At 34.5% G+C, this 18,048-nt stretch overlaps 1 protein-coding gene across 1 annotated transcript; it reads right to left on the minus strand.

Moving 5' to 3' along the window:
• Nucleotides 1–2,460: 2,460 nt before the first annotated feature.
• Nucleotides 2,461–17,359, minus strand: LOC143254062 (7SK snRNA methylphosphate capping enzyme-like). The gene is given in 5 exon segments (XM_076508807.1): nucleotides 2,461–2,656; nucleotides 5,270–5,396; nucleotides 8,410–8,524; nucleotides 8,526–8,626; nucleotides 15,128–17,359. Coding segments are annotated over 5 exon segments (1,710 nt in total). The 5' UTR covers nucleotides 16,412–17,359; the 3' UTR covers nucleotides 2,461–2,573.
• Nucleotides 17,360–18,048: the final 689 nt, after the last annotated feature.

The following is an 18,048-nucleotide window of genomic DNA, read 5'->3' on the forward strand; positions in this document are numbered from 1 at the left end:
CTTCCACATCATTGATGAAAATCAAAAGAGCAAAGGCCCTTGGACTGAGCCCTCATGTACCCACTTGTGACATCGATCCAGTTTGACTAAACTCCATTTGTAACACCCCTCATCTATCCAAGTAGCTAACTTAGCCCCATACCTATAGAGATCATTTTTTTAAGAAGCCTCATGTAGCACCTTGTTGGATACAACTAACCTACACTCTTATCCACATAAGCGTCAACCTTTTCGATGAATGTCAACAGATTTGTAAGGCAAGGTTTTCCTTTATACCTAGGTTCATTAGGCCTGTGCCTGCATTAATATCTGTATAAAACTGTTTTCATTTGTTTTATAAATATTTATCTACAGTCAATTGTTTTTTGTGTCGTCAACTTTATTATATTTTAATCACTGTATTTCTAACAATAAATATAAACAAGTCACACACCACTTTAAAACAAGAACTTTTATAGTATGCATACATACTAACAAAAATCTCAGCTACACAAAGTTCAGTTGATCAAGTGGTATTTACTACACTTAAGAAATAAACAAAAATTGATATTTCAGGTTCTCACTTGACCACATACTTACTGGTTTTTTTGCTGCACTACGTTTGATTGGAGATGGGTAAAATTTTAGAATATAGTGAAATCTGTTTCACATTACTTCACTATTTTGACAGTCTATCTGGGCAAGTCCAGATTAAAAAAATGCAAGAGACAAAGGAAGTAGATCAAAATTCAATTCACTGATGTACAACTGAAGAATGAAACAGGACCACAAAGTTCTCTTGATTATAGCTAACTTATCAGTCTAGGAACTAAATATTGTTTTGTGTTTACAACAATGATTTACAACTTTGTTAGGTTCTCATCTCTTGCAAACATGATATTAAGATGAAAAACGAAAAAATGATCTTTTTTTATGGGATCTGTAACTTGATTTTAATTATTAACATATTTTAGTTTCAGTGGATTCAAAATAATATTACATATATTGAAACTTTAACACGATCTGATCCCAACAGTTTTTGACAAAACTTAATTAAAACTGATGCAGCCCACCCCCATGTTTTTAGTTTTTGTTTAATCTCCCAACATCTAAATATGATTGTCCCTTGGAGCTTTTTGTCTGATAAAATTTAATTGCCCAGTGAATATTTCCAAATGCTATGACAAGTAATTTTTAAATGTATTAAAATAAGCTGAAGGATACATTAAAGATACAACATGCACTTCTGTCTTTTCTAAACACATAGTACACAGATAATGTTAATTTTTTGCCTTCTTTCTCCTATATACTACATTCTATTTTCTGTATAAAAATTAAACTATTTTACAGTAAGCAAGAAACACTGATGGAAGATGCTAGAAATTAACTCTTCCCAACTGTATCAGAGCCACATTCTTTTAGCATATTTTGTATCATCTCTGTACGTGCCAGCTGCTAACAGGTTTTATTTCAATTGTACAAATCAAAAGTGCCCAGTCCTCATGAATCTTATCCCATTCTTTAAATCTGGCAAATGTTAAACATTGAGGTGTTCACGTAATGTGCTGACCCTTTCACTAGATGTTTAAAAAAAGTCAAAATATTATAGGGACAAAAAATTACTGTGAGTAAGCACGTGATATAAATTGCATAAACAAGGTCAACACAACATTTATTCCCCCAAAAACCTCATATGACACTAAAAGTACAGTCATAATTGTAGCATGTTCACTATTACTGGACCTTGAAATGGAAATGCACATGATGCAATAGGCAAGTTGATGAATGCACAACTGTGGCTTATTTACATCATGTGCAACTACTCAAAACCTTTAAAACTGTTGGATAATTTATATAAAATGGGTTTCAATCCCCAAGAAGTAAACTTCTCTCTCTGTCCCAGCATCTGTTCTCCTCTAGAAAGCATAAAATAAAAATAATGTCCATAAAAACTGTCACAAAGAAGAGATGAAAACTTTCTCATCAGTAGTACAACAGTAACCTTTATGGTAATGGCTCTTTTCTATTTTGTCTATGACTAAGCTACTAGCTTGCCCTGCTTCCATTCCTAACTTCCAACTGCCATTTAAGAATAAAAAAGGCAACTGACCAGCATCACACATCACCAACTCATGGACTACTTGTTCACCAGTGAATAATGGAACTGACCACCACTTACAACATTTAGGCCATACTGGTATACTGTAACAATGAAAAATGTTAAATGCAATTACGAAAGTCGGGATTTACAATGATCAAGCTAAATCTGATTAAACCAATCATCTTCTTTGTATAACTGTTATTATAATATACAATGTAATGCAACTACTTTAAAAAAAAATCATTGCATAATACCATTGAACGTACAAAATGCTCTATCTTCCTCTTGAACAGAAGTTTTCTTAAATAACAAAATGTGAAATTCCAAGTAAAAAAAAAAAAACAATCCTAAGAAGAAAGGAAAGACCATTGTGAATCCTGTTTCTCTGACAAGACTTTATTAACCTTCAGTTCAGATGGAGCTAATAATTCCTTTACAACTAGCACTTAAAACAGTAATGAATCCACATGGAATTAGCTTATGACTGAGAAATTTACAAGTTATCTTCACAATTCAATGGTAATCCTCCAGAAGCAGATTCAGCCTTGGTGAAAACGTAAATCGGTCGACAAAACCCTACAAATAAACGAAAAATATCGTGTTTTGTTAAAACCAGGTGGAAAGAACGTGTACCTCAACCTTCAGGAGTTTAAAAGGCATTCTGAAAATTCATAATTACTATACATTTTAATAAATATTCATTTTTCACAGGTTAATAGAGCTCTCATTACTAATAATTAGTGACTAGATATTTTATTATTATAGTTAGCAACCTAAACCATCACTCAAATCTAAATATTAATTAATAACTAATTATTCCTTATATATTAATTACTACCTCATTCTGACTGCTAACAAAGGCAGGATTATGGGGGAAAGGGCATACAAGGAGCAGCTGACCCAGAGTGTTTTGTAGGAGAGTGAGATACTGTACACACACAGCATCATTCAAAATAATTAAACCACTTCTTTTGCCGTAGTGTTACGAAATATGGAAGCATGACTGTTCCTAAAGCTGTACTGGTCATAACAGTACCAAATATGGAAGCATGACCTTTTACCTTTAGAAGGATAAGCTGGCAATGTCTACTAACTAACAAGTAATGTTCTTACCTTTAGATGGGTGGACTGGCAATGTCTACTAACTAACAAGTAATGTTCTTACCTTCAGATGGGTGGGCTGGCAATATCTATTAACTAAAAAGTAATGTTCTTACCTTTAGATGGGTGGACTGGCAATGTCTACTAACTAACAAGTAATGTTCTTACCTTTAGATGGGTGGACTGGCAATGTCTACTAACTAACAAGTAATGTTCTTACCTTCAGATGGGTGGGCTGGCAATATCTATTAACTAAAAAGTAATGTTCTTACCTTCAGATGGGTGGGCTCGCAATGTCTACTAACTAACAAGTAATGTTCTTACCTTCAGATGGGTGGGCTGGCAATGTCTACTAACTAACAAGTAATGTTCTTACCTTCAGATGGGTGGGCTGGCAATGTCTACTAACTAACAAGTAATGTTCTTACCTTCAGATGGGTTGGCTGGCAATGTCTACTAACTAACAAGTAATGTTCTTACCTTCAGATGGGTTGGCTGGCAATGTCTATTAACTAACAAGTAATGTTCTTACCTTCAGATGGGTTGGCTGGCAATGTCTATTAACTAACAAGTAATGTTCTTACCTTCAGATGGGTTGGCTGGCAATGTCTATTAACTAACAAGTAATGTTCCTACCTTCAGATGGGTTGGCTGGCAATGTCTATTAACTAACAAGTAATGTTCTTACCTTCAGATGGGTGGGCTGGCAATGTCTACTAACTAACAAGTAATGTTCTTACCTTCGGATGGGTGAGCTGGCAATGTCTACTAGCTAACAAGTAATGTTCTTAAGTAATGGGTGAGCTGGCAATGTCTACTAGTAACAAGTAATGTTCTTACCTTTAGATGGGTGGGCTGGCAATGTCTACTAACTAACAAGTAATGTTCTTACCTTTAGATGGGTGGGCTGGCAATGTCTATTAACTAACAAGTAATGTTCTTACCTTTAGATGGGTGGGCTGGCAATGTCTACTAACTAACAAGTAATGTTCCTACCTTTAGATGGGTGGGCTGGCAATGTCTATTAACTAACAAGTAATGTTCTTACCTTTAGATGGGTGGGCTGGCAATGTCTACTAACTAACAAGTAATGTTCTTACCTTCAGATGGGTGGGCTGGCAATGTCTACTAACTAACAAGTAATGTTCTTACCTTTAGATGGGTAGGCTGGCAATGTCTACTAACTAACAAGTAATGTTCTTACCTTCAGATGGGTGAGCTGGCAATGTCTACTAACTAACAAGTAATGTTCTTACCTTTAGATGGGTGGGCTGGCAATGTCTACTAACTAACAAGTAATGTTCTTACCTTTAGATGGGTAGGCTGGCAATGTCTACTAACTAACAAGTAATGTTCTTACCTTTAGATGGGTGGGCTGGCAATGTCTATTAACTAACAAGTAATGTTCTTACCTTCAGATGGGTGGGCTGGCAATGTCTATTAACTAACAAGTAATGTTCTTACCTTCAGATGGGTGGGCTGGCAATGTCTATTAACTAACAAGTAATGTTCTTACCTTTAGATGGGTGGGCTGGCAATGTCTACTAACTAACAAGTAATGTTCTTACCTTTAGATGGGTGGGCTGGCAATGTCTACTAACTAACAAGTAATGTTCTTACCTTTAGATGGGTGGGCTGGCAATGTCTATTAACTAACAAGTAATGTTCTTACCTTTAGATGGGTGAGCTGGCAATGTCTACTAACTAACAAGTAATGTTCTTACCTTTAGATGGGTGGGCTGGCAATGTCTATTAACTAACAAGTAATGTTCTTACCTTTAGATGGGTGGGCTGGCAATGTCTATTAACTAACAAGTAATGTCCTTACCTTTAGATGGGTGGGCTGGCAATGTCTATTAACTAACAAGTAATGTCCTTACCTTTAGATGGGTGGGCTGGCAATGTCTATTAACTAACAAGTAATGTTCTTACCTTTAGATGGGTGGGCTGGCAATGTCTACTAACTAACAAGTAATGTTCCTACCTTTAGATGGGTGGGCTGGCAATGTCTATTAACTAACAAGTAATGTTCTTACCTTTAGATGGGTGGGCTGGCAATGTCTATTAACTAACAAGTAATGTTCTTACCTTTAGATGGGTGGGCTGGCATGTCTACTAGCGTGCAGGTTGAGAATCCAACTTCTTTTGATAACAGATACTCGTTGAACTGTTCTGGACGAAACTTTATATTTTGGTAATTTTTAAAAATGGTCTCCTGAAAGAAAGAGAAAAAAGATATAATGAAATGGTAATCTAAGGTAATAACACAGACATCCCCTAGTGTACTCTCTCACTGAGTACGTAGCTGAGTAATGTAAAAACACTGAAGAGGACATACTGGGATCAGTTATAGTTTTCTTTAAAGTTTTCATTTGCTGTTACACCAAAGCATAGTCTAACATTAACACTTCAGTCAATATTCGATTCCTTGAAATATTAAACCTAATCCTAAATAACCCAAATATAACTTCCTACAATATAATAGAGACAATACAGAAACTCTAAGTTTACTCATTTACTTATGAAAGGAAATAGTATTTACAAATTCTCCCAACTAGTAGAGGCATCCCAGTAAAAAAAAATGAAAATAAGCTATTTATTAAATGTTCCTTTCACTAAAAATACATAGCAAATGAAACTAAACTATAAAATTAAACATACATGTAATAAATATGAATTTATTTGTACAGAAAGAAATGCATTACCATATAAATTCCAATAATAAAACCTTGTTTATTCCACCACATAAAAAAGATCCAAGACTATTATATCTCCAAGGATCTGTCCTTGGATAGTTATAGTAACATTATAATTACAGTTAATAGCCTTGTAGCAATGTTTTGGGTTAAAAATATAACATCACTCTCATGTTTATATGATTTTTTGGGTTATATTATTTTCAATAAAAATTAAAGAAATAAATGTTTAGAAAACAAAAAAAGTTTTAAATGACTCAGCTACAGGCCTAATATTACTTGTAAGAACCTGAAGATTTAACATATTAAAAGAACTGTTACAAGTATAATCAACATCTGATTTGTTGTCAATATGCAAACACAAGCATTTTGAAACTAAAGCTATATTATGTAAGAAAAAATTGATTTAACCAAGTGATCAGCACATTAAAAGTAACTAAGGAATAAGTAATAATATCTTTTAGTTATGGGAAACATTTCTGATTTCCTATCTCCTACTGAGAAGATGTTTTATCTTTTAACCTTTGAAAGTAACACAAACGCAGAAAATAATACAAGTTCTCTGACTTTACTTTATCGGTTACCTTAAATCAATATATTTTAATGAGAATAAACTATGTCTATTCAGAAGTAAACAAATCATATCCTTAAGTATACAGACAAAGGAAACGACTTATCTGAAGTGAGAACTTATCTGTAGTCTTATCTGTAGTCAGAACTTTATAGGAAAACATTTTCAAATGGGGTAGAAATTGACTAAAAACAAAGAACCTTTAAGTGGTCAGAATAAGGCAGAGAAAACACAAAATCATGGAACATTCAGAGATTTAGGGGGCTGTTACAAAACTAATATTAGTGACCTTGACTGTCAAACTGAGCTGTAAAGAGAGATTATTAATCCTTTTGATATGGGCCCAGTTTAATATAAATGAGTTCATCTAAACACTTGTGTGTTAAGTATCTGCACTATAACTTTTGATACAGCACATGTATCTTCATAAAATTTGGTATACCTTTACTAAAGATTACAAGTACTTTGTATACAAAAAATCAAATTTTAATAAAATATTCTTGATAAAGATTTGTTTGTAAAAACAGTGTTTCATTCCTAGTCTGAGAGCAAAGTGATTTCATTTTATGATTAAAAACTATTCTTCATCCCAAATATCTTAAATATTATTTGTGTAATCTATAAAACCTCCTAAATACATTTAAAACATCTGTTTTCAGTAAGACTTTATATTATGTTATTTTCTATATTCTAGTTATGTGGGGTCTGTCACTTAACCAACCTTGTAAATCATAAAAAAATGAGGAAACTATGCTTTACAAATGATTAGTTTAAGTAAATTAAGCATCATAATGCTGCATATTTACATATACGTTTTTTTTTCACTTATCTTCTGACAATCTCAAATGTACACTGTATCTGCAATAACAAAATACTTGAAAAAAAGGTTCAAATGAATGAAAACATCTACAGACATATATATGTTATCACAGTCAAATAGGAACTGAACAGAAAATATTGTTTGGTTGTATAAAATTACAAGGCATCATCACCTTAACTGAACATGAATCAGACTTGAAACAGTTCAGTAACTCAATCTGGAAGTTTTATACTGTAATTAAATTTTATGTTACATCCAAATATGTTCATGTGGAACATTTGCAAGTTGCAAAACATCTAACAACAGAAAATTCACTCTCAACCTGCGAGTACCTGGGTGAATTATTTGAATCCTACAACCACTTTAACAGCAAGTTAAATTCAGCCAACTGACAAGATGCTCTCATCCTGTCACATGGTGAAACCACCTTTGCCTTATTCTTCTAGTATTTGTGTATGCAAATGTGGTAAATATTTTCATTATCCCTTATATTTGAAGCCAGGAATCTTTTTATCTAACCTAACAAACATACATCGTAACCTTGAAATCAAACATGTGGTAAATATTTTCATTATCCCTTATTTTAATTTTTATTTTACATCAGAACCTTGAAATCAAACAATCAATAAAATTAAAAATACAGCTAAAAGTACATAAGTCATGGGAAAAAACCCAACTGAAACCAGATACAATAAAATAAGAAAAAAGCAATGTGTAGAGTGTTCTTAGTCACTTCAATTCCTTTAGAATTTTCCTTCCTCATACAAAACAACCATTTGTTAGCTAGTATCAAAAAGAAAAACCACTGTCACGAAAATAAACTATCAATACTATACCTGCAGAAACCTGCTTTAATAAACACTCCAACTCTTAGTGACTACACAATATGATACTGTACATGTACTAACACATTCTTTGTCCACTGTCATTTCTCTTTACTTTAAGAAATATTTTGTTTCTTTCATTTTTAAGACTAACTTTTATCAGTGCCAACAGCAAATATAAATACAAAAGTTTACAACATTCCTTATAAAAATAAAGATAACTGGTTCTTAAGTTTCTCCTTAAAATTTCTTTAGACCACAGAAACATTTAAACATAACAGCACGTCTAGAACAGTAACTTTGTGACAGAAACTTACTGTCAATTTCTTCTTCCTAGCATAAGACTTCCAAGCTTGTGCTTCCAGGATTACTCTTCCTCCAGGACTAAGCTGGGCATACATCCTTTGAAAGACCCTCTTCAACCCTTCATCCCCAATTTAGGTGAATCCATTTGGTGAGACTCAAGCACAGAATACAATCAAATTCTGGTTGTTGTGCCTCAAGCAGTTCATCACTTTCCAGGACATAGTTACCCTGAAAATAATAAACAGAAACATACAGATTAAGTTATCCAACTGTGCATTTTCTTTTGGTACATGTACATAAAAAACACTACATGTCATTTATACTGCTCACCTATCACAATAATGGCAATTTAAATACAAATATTTGATAAAGAATTTTTAAAAATATGGAAATACAAATAATAAAATAATAATCTTAAAATAAGGACAGACAGTTTTTACTGAGATGAGAAAGTGATTGTGTGCATCTAGTTTCCTCTGAGACCACAGAAGATGGAACAGAAAGTAGTTAAAGATCCCAAGCATCCTATATCTTCATAGGATGTATGTAGGATGGACTGAACACAAGCTTACAACTGTCTACCTTCAAAGGACAAAGTCAGAAAAGCTGAGAATAGACAACAAAAGAAGACTGACCACAAGGTTCCTACCTTCTGTGGCTACAAATAGAAAATAATCTCGTGAGCTAAGGTTTTAGTTTACCTACATCTTCAACCAAAGAATCTAGCTGGTTGAAGTCTGATGTAACCTACATCTTCAACCAAAGAATCTAGCTGGCTGAAGTCTGATGTAACCTACATCTTCAACCAAAGAATCTAGCTGGCTGAAGTCTGATGTAACCTACATCTTCAACCAAAGAATCTAGCTGGCTGAAGTCTGATGTAACCTACATCTTCAACCAAACAATCTAGCTGGCTGAAGTCTGATGTAACCTACATCTTCAACCAAACAATCTAGCTAGCTGAAGTCTAATGTAACCTACATCTTGAACCAAACAATCTAGCTGGCTGAAGTCTGATGTAACCTACATCTTCAACCAAAGAATCTAGCTGGCTGAAGTCTGATGTAACCTACATCTTCAACCAAACAATCTAGCTGGCTGAAGTCTGATGTAACCTACATCTTCAACCAAAGAATCTAGCTGGCTGAAGTCTGATGTAACCTACATCTTCAACCAAAGAATCTAGCTGGCTGAAGTCTGATGTAACCTACATCTTCAACCAAAGAATCTAGCTGGCTGAAGTCTGATGTAACCTACATCTTCAACCAAACAATCTAGCTGGCTGAAGTCTGATGTAACCTACATCTTCAACCAAAGAATCTAGCTGGCTGAAGTCTGATGTAACCTACATCTTCAACCAAACAATCTAGCTGGCTGAAGTCTGATGTAACCTACATCTTGAACCAAACAATCTAGCTGGCTGAAGTCTGATGTAACCTACATCTTGAACCAAACAATCTAGCTGGCTGAAGTCTGATGTAACCTACATCTTCAACCAAACAATCTAGCTGGCTGAAGTCTGATGTAACCTACATCTTCAACCAAAGAATCTAGCTGGCTGAAGTCTGATGTAACCTACATCTTCAACCAAACAATCTAGCTGGCTGAAGTCTGATGTAACCTACATCTTCAACCAAAGAATCTAGCTGGCTGAAGTCTGATGTAACCTACATCTTCAACCAAAGAATCTAGCTGGCTGAAGTCTGATGTAACCTACATCTTCAACCAAAGAATCTAGCTGGCTGAAGTCTGATGTAACCTACATCTTCAACCAAAAATCTAGCTGGTTGAAGTCTAATGTAACCTACATCTTCAACCGAAGAATCTAGCTGGCTGAAGTCTGATGTAACCTACATTTTCAACCGAAGAATCTAGCTGGCTGAAGTCTGATGTAACCTACATCTTCAACCAAAGAATCTAGCTGGTTGAAGTCTGATGTAACCTACATCTTCAACCAAAGAATCTAGCTGGCTGAAGTCTGATGTAACCTACATCTTCAACCAAAGAATCTAGCTAGCTGAAGTCTGATGTAACCTACATCTTCAACCAAACAATCTAGCTGGCTGAAGTCTGATGTAACCTACATCTTCAACCAAACAATCTAGCTGGCTGAAGTCTGATGTAACCTACATCTTGAACCGAAGAATCTAGCTGGCTGAAGTCTGATGTAACCTACATCTTCAACCAAACAATCTAGCTGGCTGAAGTCTGATGTAACCTACATCTTCAACCAAAGAATCTAGCTGGCTGAAGTCTGATGTAACCTACATCTTCAACCAAACAATCTAGCTGGCTGAAGTCTGATGTAACCTACATCTTCAACCAAAGAATCTAGCTGGCTGAAGTCTGATGTAACCTACATCTTCAACCAAACAATCTAGCTGGCTGAAGTCTGATGTAACCTACATCTTCAACCAAAGAATCTAGCTGGCTGAAGTCTGATGTAACCTACATCTTCAACCAAAGAATCTAGCTGGCTGAAGTCTGATGTAACCTACATCTTCAACCAAACAATCTAGCTGGCTGAAGTCTGATGTAACCTACATCTTCAACCAAAGAATCTAGCTGGCTGAAGTCTGATGTAACCTACATCTTCAACCAAAGAATCTAGCTGGCTGAAGTCTGATGTAACCTACATCTTCAACCAAAGAATCTAGCTGGCTGAAGTCTGATGTAACCTACATCTTCAACCAAAGAATCTAGCTGGCTGAAGTCTGATGTAACCTACATCTTCAACCAAAGAATCTAGCTGGCTGAAGTCTGATGTAACCTACATCTTCAACCAAAGAATCTAGCTGGCTGAAGTCTGATGTAACCTACATCTTCAACCAAAGAATCTAGCTGGCTGAAGTCTGATGTAACCTACATCTTCAACCAAAGAATCTAGCTGGCTGAAGTCTGATGTAACCTACATCTTCAACCAAAGAATCTAGCTGGCTGAAGTCTGATGTAACCTACATTTTCAACCAAAGAATCTAGCTGGCTGAAGTCTGATGTAACCTACATTTTCAACCAAAGAATCTAGCTGGCTGAAGTCTGATGTAACCTACATTTTCAACCAAAGAATCTAGCTGGCTGAAGTCTGATGTAACCTACATTTTCAACCAAAGAATCTAGCTGGCTGAAGTCTGATGTAACCTACATTTTCAACCAAAGAATCTAGCTGGCTGAAGTCTAATGTAACCTACATTTTCAACCAAAGAATCTAGCTGGCTGAAGTCTAATGTAACCTACATTTTCAACCAAAGAATCTAGCTAGCTGAAGTCTAATGTAACCTACATTTTCAACCAAAGAATCTAGCTGGCTGAAGTCTGATGTAACCTACATTTTCAACCAAAGAATCTAGCTGGCTGAAGTCTAATGTAACCTACATTTTCAACCAAAGAATCTAGCTGGCTGAAGTCTGATGTAACCTACATTTTCAACCAAAGAATCTAGCTGGCTGAAGTCTGATGTAACCTACATTTTCAACCAAAGAATCTAGCTGGCTGAAGTCTAATGTAACCTACATTTTCAACCAAAACAATCTAGCTGGCTGAAGTCTGATGTAACCTACATTTTCAACCAAAGAATCTAGCTGGCTGAAGTCTGATGTAACCTATACTTTTAACCAAAACAATCTAGCTGGCTGAAGTCTGATGTAACCTATACTTTTAACCAAAACAATCTAGCTGGCTGAAGTCTGATGTAACCTACATTTTCAACCAAAGAATCTAGCTGGCTGAAGTCTGATGTAACCTATACTTTTAACCAAAACAATCTAGCTGGCTGAAGTCTGATGTAACCTACATCTTGAACCGAAGAATCTAGCTGGTTGAAATTTTAGTTAACCTACATCTGCCAGTGAGAATGGATAATCTTTACTGAAATACATTACAAACTACAATTTTCTCCTCTTCAAAATAGAAAGGAAAAAATAGCTGAATACAACTGAATTGACCAAAGTGTTTGGATGCCTCTACTTTAAAATGAGGGCAGGCAGTCCCATTTTAAGGTGAGAAAGACTACATGCTTCTAGCTTAGTGGTTCTCCAACTTTTTCTTCTAAGAACCACACTGGCAAGGTAAAATAACCTGGAGACCACCTATAAGTACCACTCCACCTGCTTTCACTTTCCATTGCAAAAGAACTCAAGAGAATTAATGGTAAGAATGGTGCTGTTTTTGATGTGACTCGTATTATAGTCCATCTGGAGGGCCCTCACGGACCACATCTTGAAAACCACTGTTCTAGCTCATTATACTTTTTTGTTAAGCCAATAAAGTTCCCAAAATAGAAACCTGGACAATGTCCACCTACAACAAATGATCAATCATCTACAAAACTCCACACTTCTTCATACAACATATTTTTCACATCCCATGTGGTATTTCAATAGTGAATACATAAATGGTTTTGAAATAAGAACCAATTTACGAATACACTTAAAAATGGACTTTTATTTAACTGAGCAGCATGGTAACCAGACCATAAACTTACTGTTAAAGCACCAATACTTTCAACTAGAAATAGTACATCATGCAACAATACAAACTGACATAAAACCACTCTCACTTATACAGTGACTACTGCATCAGACATATTGGATACTTTTGGCCACAGTGTGTGTATGTGTGTGTGGGTGAACTTTCTTTTAACAAAGTAAACATCTAAAAAAACATTTTTCATCCTAGCGCGTAACAATTAACCCCACAACATTTGGTTTAAATATTACTATATGTGTTTCTGTAAGTGCTTCAGGATTATTGAGGCAACTGGATAGACAAATTTAACTCACTTTAAATACAACTAATATTAATTTCTCACTAGAGCTACCTATTTACATATAGTAAAACTAAACACAAAGCCAATAAAGAGTATAGCTAATTAAATGTAGATTAACGTTCTTCATTATAAAAAACAGAATACGCTAATTTTATCGATTGTATACCCTCGCCATTAGTGATACTTTAACCATAATGAATATGAATGCTATTAATAATCTAATTATATTCACAGCATGCATTAGCATTCAATAAATGTAAAGGTAAAATTAGTAAAATGGGTATACAACTGTTAAACAGTTTATTTATTATATGTTGTCAATAATTATACAAATTTCTTTAAAAAGTATTATTTTCACATAAGTTATTGTTTTATACAAACAAAAGATTTCATTATAGAATATAGAATACTGTCTTCTTACATAAACAAATATTACACTTCCACGATGTTGATATATCTACACATGGGGATACTGTGACTTGATGTGACTATCGCAAGTCACTGTGAACAACTTTCAGTAAAAGTGTAAATATAAATTATAGCAAACCTTAAAAGATGGTCATATGTCATTTCTCATAACATTTTTTACAGATAAGATGGATTTCCAGATTGAAAACAGAAATACACAGACAATTAACAAAAACTACTCTGTCAAGAAGGCCTGTCTAAGAAATACCATCCAGATAGATGATATTTAGACCAACAAGGTTTCACTGTACTTTCATTATATTTGTGGTTTATTCCCAAAATTAATACAGGATGTGTAAAGTTCATGACACATACAAAAAATAAGGGTCATCTATTTAATGAACAGCTGCAAGAGAAAATTATCTTAACTTTATATAGGTGTAGCAGGTTTAGTATGGCCGTAATGTTTTCTCTACAGATTGCATTAAGAGACATATGGATTGGAGACAAAATTAGTTGGTATAACAGTCATCTAAATATCTTGATCACCAGCTTCAAAATCTTTACTTTTCAAAATAAATTCCTAAATCTACAGAGTCCAAGTAAAAAGTGAATCTAAAAATAAACCTAGATATAATTACATGGTTTGATCTTCTGGAATACTTCAACTGTGACAGTTTTACTAATTCTGAAGCCACACTATACTGTGCCCAACTTAACAAGGAGTGATTAATAGTACAAAATATTTTTAAATTTGTGAAAATAAAATAAACCTAGGTGTAATACTCTCAGGAAACACCAGGGCAGAAGATTTTGATAAGTTTTGCAGATGCATTAAAACAGTATAAGCTAATAAAATTGTAAATTTTCTATGTTAAAAAGAATTCTGATGGATCTAGCTACACTCTAGTCAACAGCGTACACTAAGTTAACTTGGAATGTTAGTTTACAAAACAAATGGAAACTTGTAGGTGTGATTAGGTTTCATTTCTATTAAGTACTCATATCTTTACTAACTTTAAACCAATTTAGCGAGTGCTACTAAAGCAAGCAATTTACATTGTGTTGGTTTACCCACAGTATGGGGTCATCCAAACTGGAAGGTTTTATCCTCTGTATAAGATGATTTATTTCTAACATGATATAAAATAAGTAATTCTGTATATCACTAAAGCATATGACATAAAACCGTAACATGCAACATTCAAAGTGTACACTGTTTACTGAATAAATTGTTTAACATGTAATTTTCTTTTATTGATATAATAAAAATAGACCATATGCTGTAAACATTCCAATAAACTGCATATATAATAGCACCATTTAGAGTTGCTAATGATCAGTGTGCCATGAAGATATAAAGACAATGACTTACATTTCTAAAACATGTTTGTTATAAACTTCCTTTTGGTTAAGTTTTCCAACAAATGTTTTACTTGGTTTTCATAAGACAAAAACAAAACATAAACAAAATGAATGTAACATTTAATACCAGATTATTAATATGTGCTACGATATTTTAACAAACTCCATTAAAACATATCCGTTTGACTTACCTGAATAAAGAAAACATTATTTGGAAAATGTGAAGGTTTATCCTGCCTTCCTGGTAAAGCTGCTGCAGCAATCGGGCCGTGACATAGAAGCATTGATATTGGAAATTCTGCTCCTTTTGATAATTCTGCCGTTATGTAATGACGGACATTTCGTCTCGCAACCCTTATCAACTGTTCATCAATATCGAGTCCAATAATTTTTCTTGGATTATAATCCTTGGCTAAGCTTAAGGTCAAATGGCCAACATTGCAGCCAATGTCCAACACATCCTTGTTCTCAAACCACTCCCTTCTCATACATTTGAGCCGTTCATCTTCTGCCTGTTGGTTTCTGTATCCATAGTACCTGTTGTAATTACCAAACTGAAACTGTGCATTTTTCTGTTTGAAATTTGGTGGTTCGGCATTTCTCGATTTTCGTCTCGAACGACCACGTTTTTGTTGGGTGTCTTCTCTTTCTTCTTTCTGACAGTCATCACAGGAATTTTTTGAAACATTCTTCCTAAAAACTTTGTTTGCTGAACCTTGTGGCACCGCAGGAGACACAATCACATCTGGCCCAACCTCAACTTCTGTTTTCACCTTCTCATTCGCCTCATCACATTTTTGAGTTTCTTCTTGCTTGTTCTGTTTACACACCATTCCTTCTTCAACTTCATTCTCAGTTTTTATTTCAGTTTTAGCCTCTTGACTCTCAGAACGCTTTCGTTTCTGACGATGGCGGTGACGCCGCTTTGAATTTGGAGACAGCAAACCAAAGTCAATTTCCTCTCCAGAGTTCAAATTCAATGGATCATTTATATTTGGTGGGATGAGGACCTCAACCTGAGTGTGGTGTTTAGGGGTGGGAACAGGAGATGAATAAGGTGTCTTTTCATTAACACGTCTGTTCACTTCTTCATCTTCCAAACTTTGTAAGTTCAAAGGATCAGTTATGCTACCACCAAGAAGGAATTTTGTAGGGCGAACAAACAGTTCATTTTTACGACGCTTCTTTGGGAGATACCTCAAGTCAGGTCCACTAAAGGTATGTCGCCTTTTAATACAATATCCTTTCTGAAACTGCTGATTCGGCATTCCACTTTCTTTTCTTCTGTATGTTGAATTTTGTCGTTGCATTATACTTTTTTTAGGAAGAGAGTTTCCATTAAATGCTGTATTACAAACATCCAGTTTCTGTTCTGATATTGCTTCCTGAAAGTTTTCAGAGCTCTTATTACATCCATCTTCACCATCACATACCAAATCTACTGCCAGCGACTGAACAAAGGTCCCTGAAGCCATTTTGGTCTTTACTTTTGATCAATTAAAACAAATTAATAAAATACTTCAAAATTCAAGTTATAAGTGTACTTTATTAAGCACATCCAGAAACTTTCAGACATTAACTTGAATCTATTAAAATCATTCTATAAAAAATACGAGGGTTTTGATTACACATTACAACCAGTTCAGTCTTCTTTCTGAAATTTGTGGCACCAATATCAGTTTGTTGTATTGAAACTTTACTAGTTGTACAATACCATGAAACTGGTAAACTAGGTAGAAAAATAACATCCACTGTACGTTATGTACTTCAATAGTGTTTTGACAAATACTGCATGTAAAAGCAGTAAACAGGAGTGAAGTGAAGATTGTTTTTACTGTCTGCTACTAAAACACACGAGAAAGTCTGTCAGAATAAATAACTGGAAATCTAATTGCAACTATACAAAATATTCAAGAAAACCTAATTTATTCTCACGTTTAACTTATTTATAAAACAGCACATGAAAAACAAACTTTGGCTTACTACTTATAAGTCTGTTTACTTGTCAACAAACCATCGAGTTCCCACTAAAGTATTTTTGCACCGTTAAAACTTGAATGTGACATGGAAAATCCACGTGCTACTATTTACTTGGATGTAGGCGCCACCGTAGCCTGTAATAATGACGTTCAACAACTTCACTCGAAAGTAGCGTTACGTTAAACCCTCAAATATGGCGTCCTGGCTCAGTGTTCGGATTTTGACGAATTTTCTTTTGCAAAACCACTAATAAGAGAATTACTAAAGTTCACTACAAAATCCGCTACATAATCTTAAGCAAATACTTATTGAAAGTATATTAAACATCTGAAAATAACGTCATAAAATCGCTTCCTTTCCCGAGAATCCAACTGACTTATTACATCTAACACCACGCTCTATCCCACCACGACTCAACATCGCTTCCCCAACGTTGTAATAAATAGAGGCGCGGTTCTTATTGGATATAAAGCAGGAGATCTAAAACCTGGTTTGTGAACGACAGCTCCTAAAGATTTTCCTAAGTGCAAATATTCAGAACAATTTGCTATGACCAACATTGATGTCAGTGGCAAAAATATTTTAAATTTTGGGGGAATTATTTGATGGAAACGCCAAAAACTTGCAAATAATTATAATATCACAAACATTTATAAAACAGAAACTTCTTTGGTCAATTGAATTACAAAAACGCGTGTCGTTTAAATCGTGATTTGAAAGAGAGAGATTCACGTTTTATCATAATGGTGTCATATACGAGTTTTTTTATGTTTTGCTACTTGAAAAAAATCATGTTTATTTAGAAGCCGGGGATCACACTTATTTTATTGAGTTTCATATAAATTTAACAATACAATATTAAAAGTATCAACATTGGCAAAAGATGTAACATAAATTACTGAAGCATTGACACTATTCATGTAGACAACGTCAAAACCAAAATAATTCTAGTCACTTGAATTACATATAACAGTGATTTCACTGCCTTTGGTTTTCATGGTTTCACATTTCAATATCGTGTTTGATACTGTTCAGCTAACACTAGCACAATCTTTGTGTAATCGTTTAGCATATTTTCTATTATTATCATATTTTACTTACTGTGATAAAACACACTGAACTAAAGTTAAGT

This window comes from Tachypleus tridentatus, chromosome 6, assembly GCF_004210375.1.
Source record: "Tachypleus tridentatus isolate NWPU-2018 chromosome 6, ASM421037v1, whole genome shotgun sequence".
Classification (NCBI taxonomy): domain Eukaryota; kingdom Metazoa; phylum Arthropoda; class Merostomata; order Xiphosura; family Limulidae; genus Tachypleus; species Tachypleus tridentatus.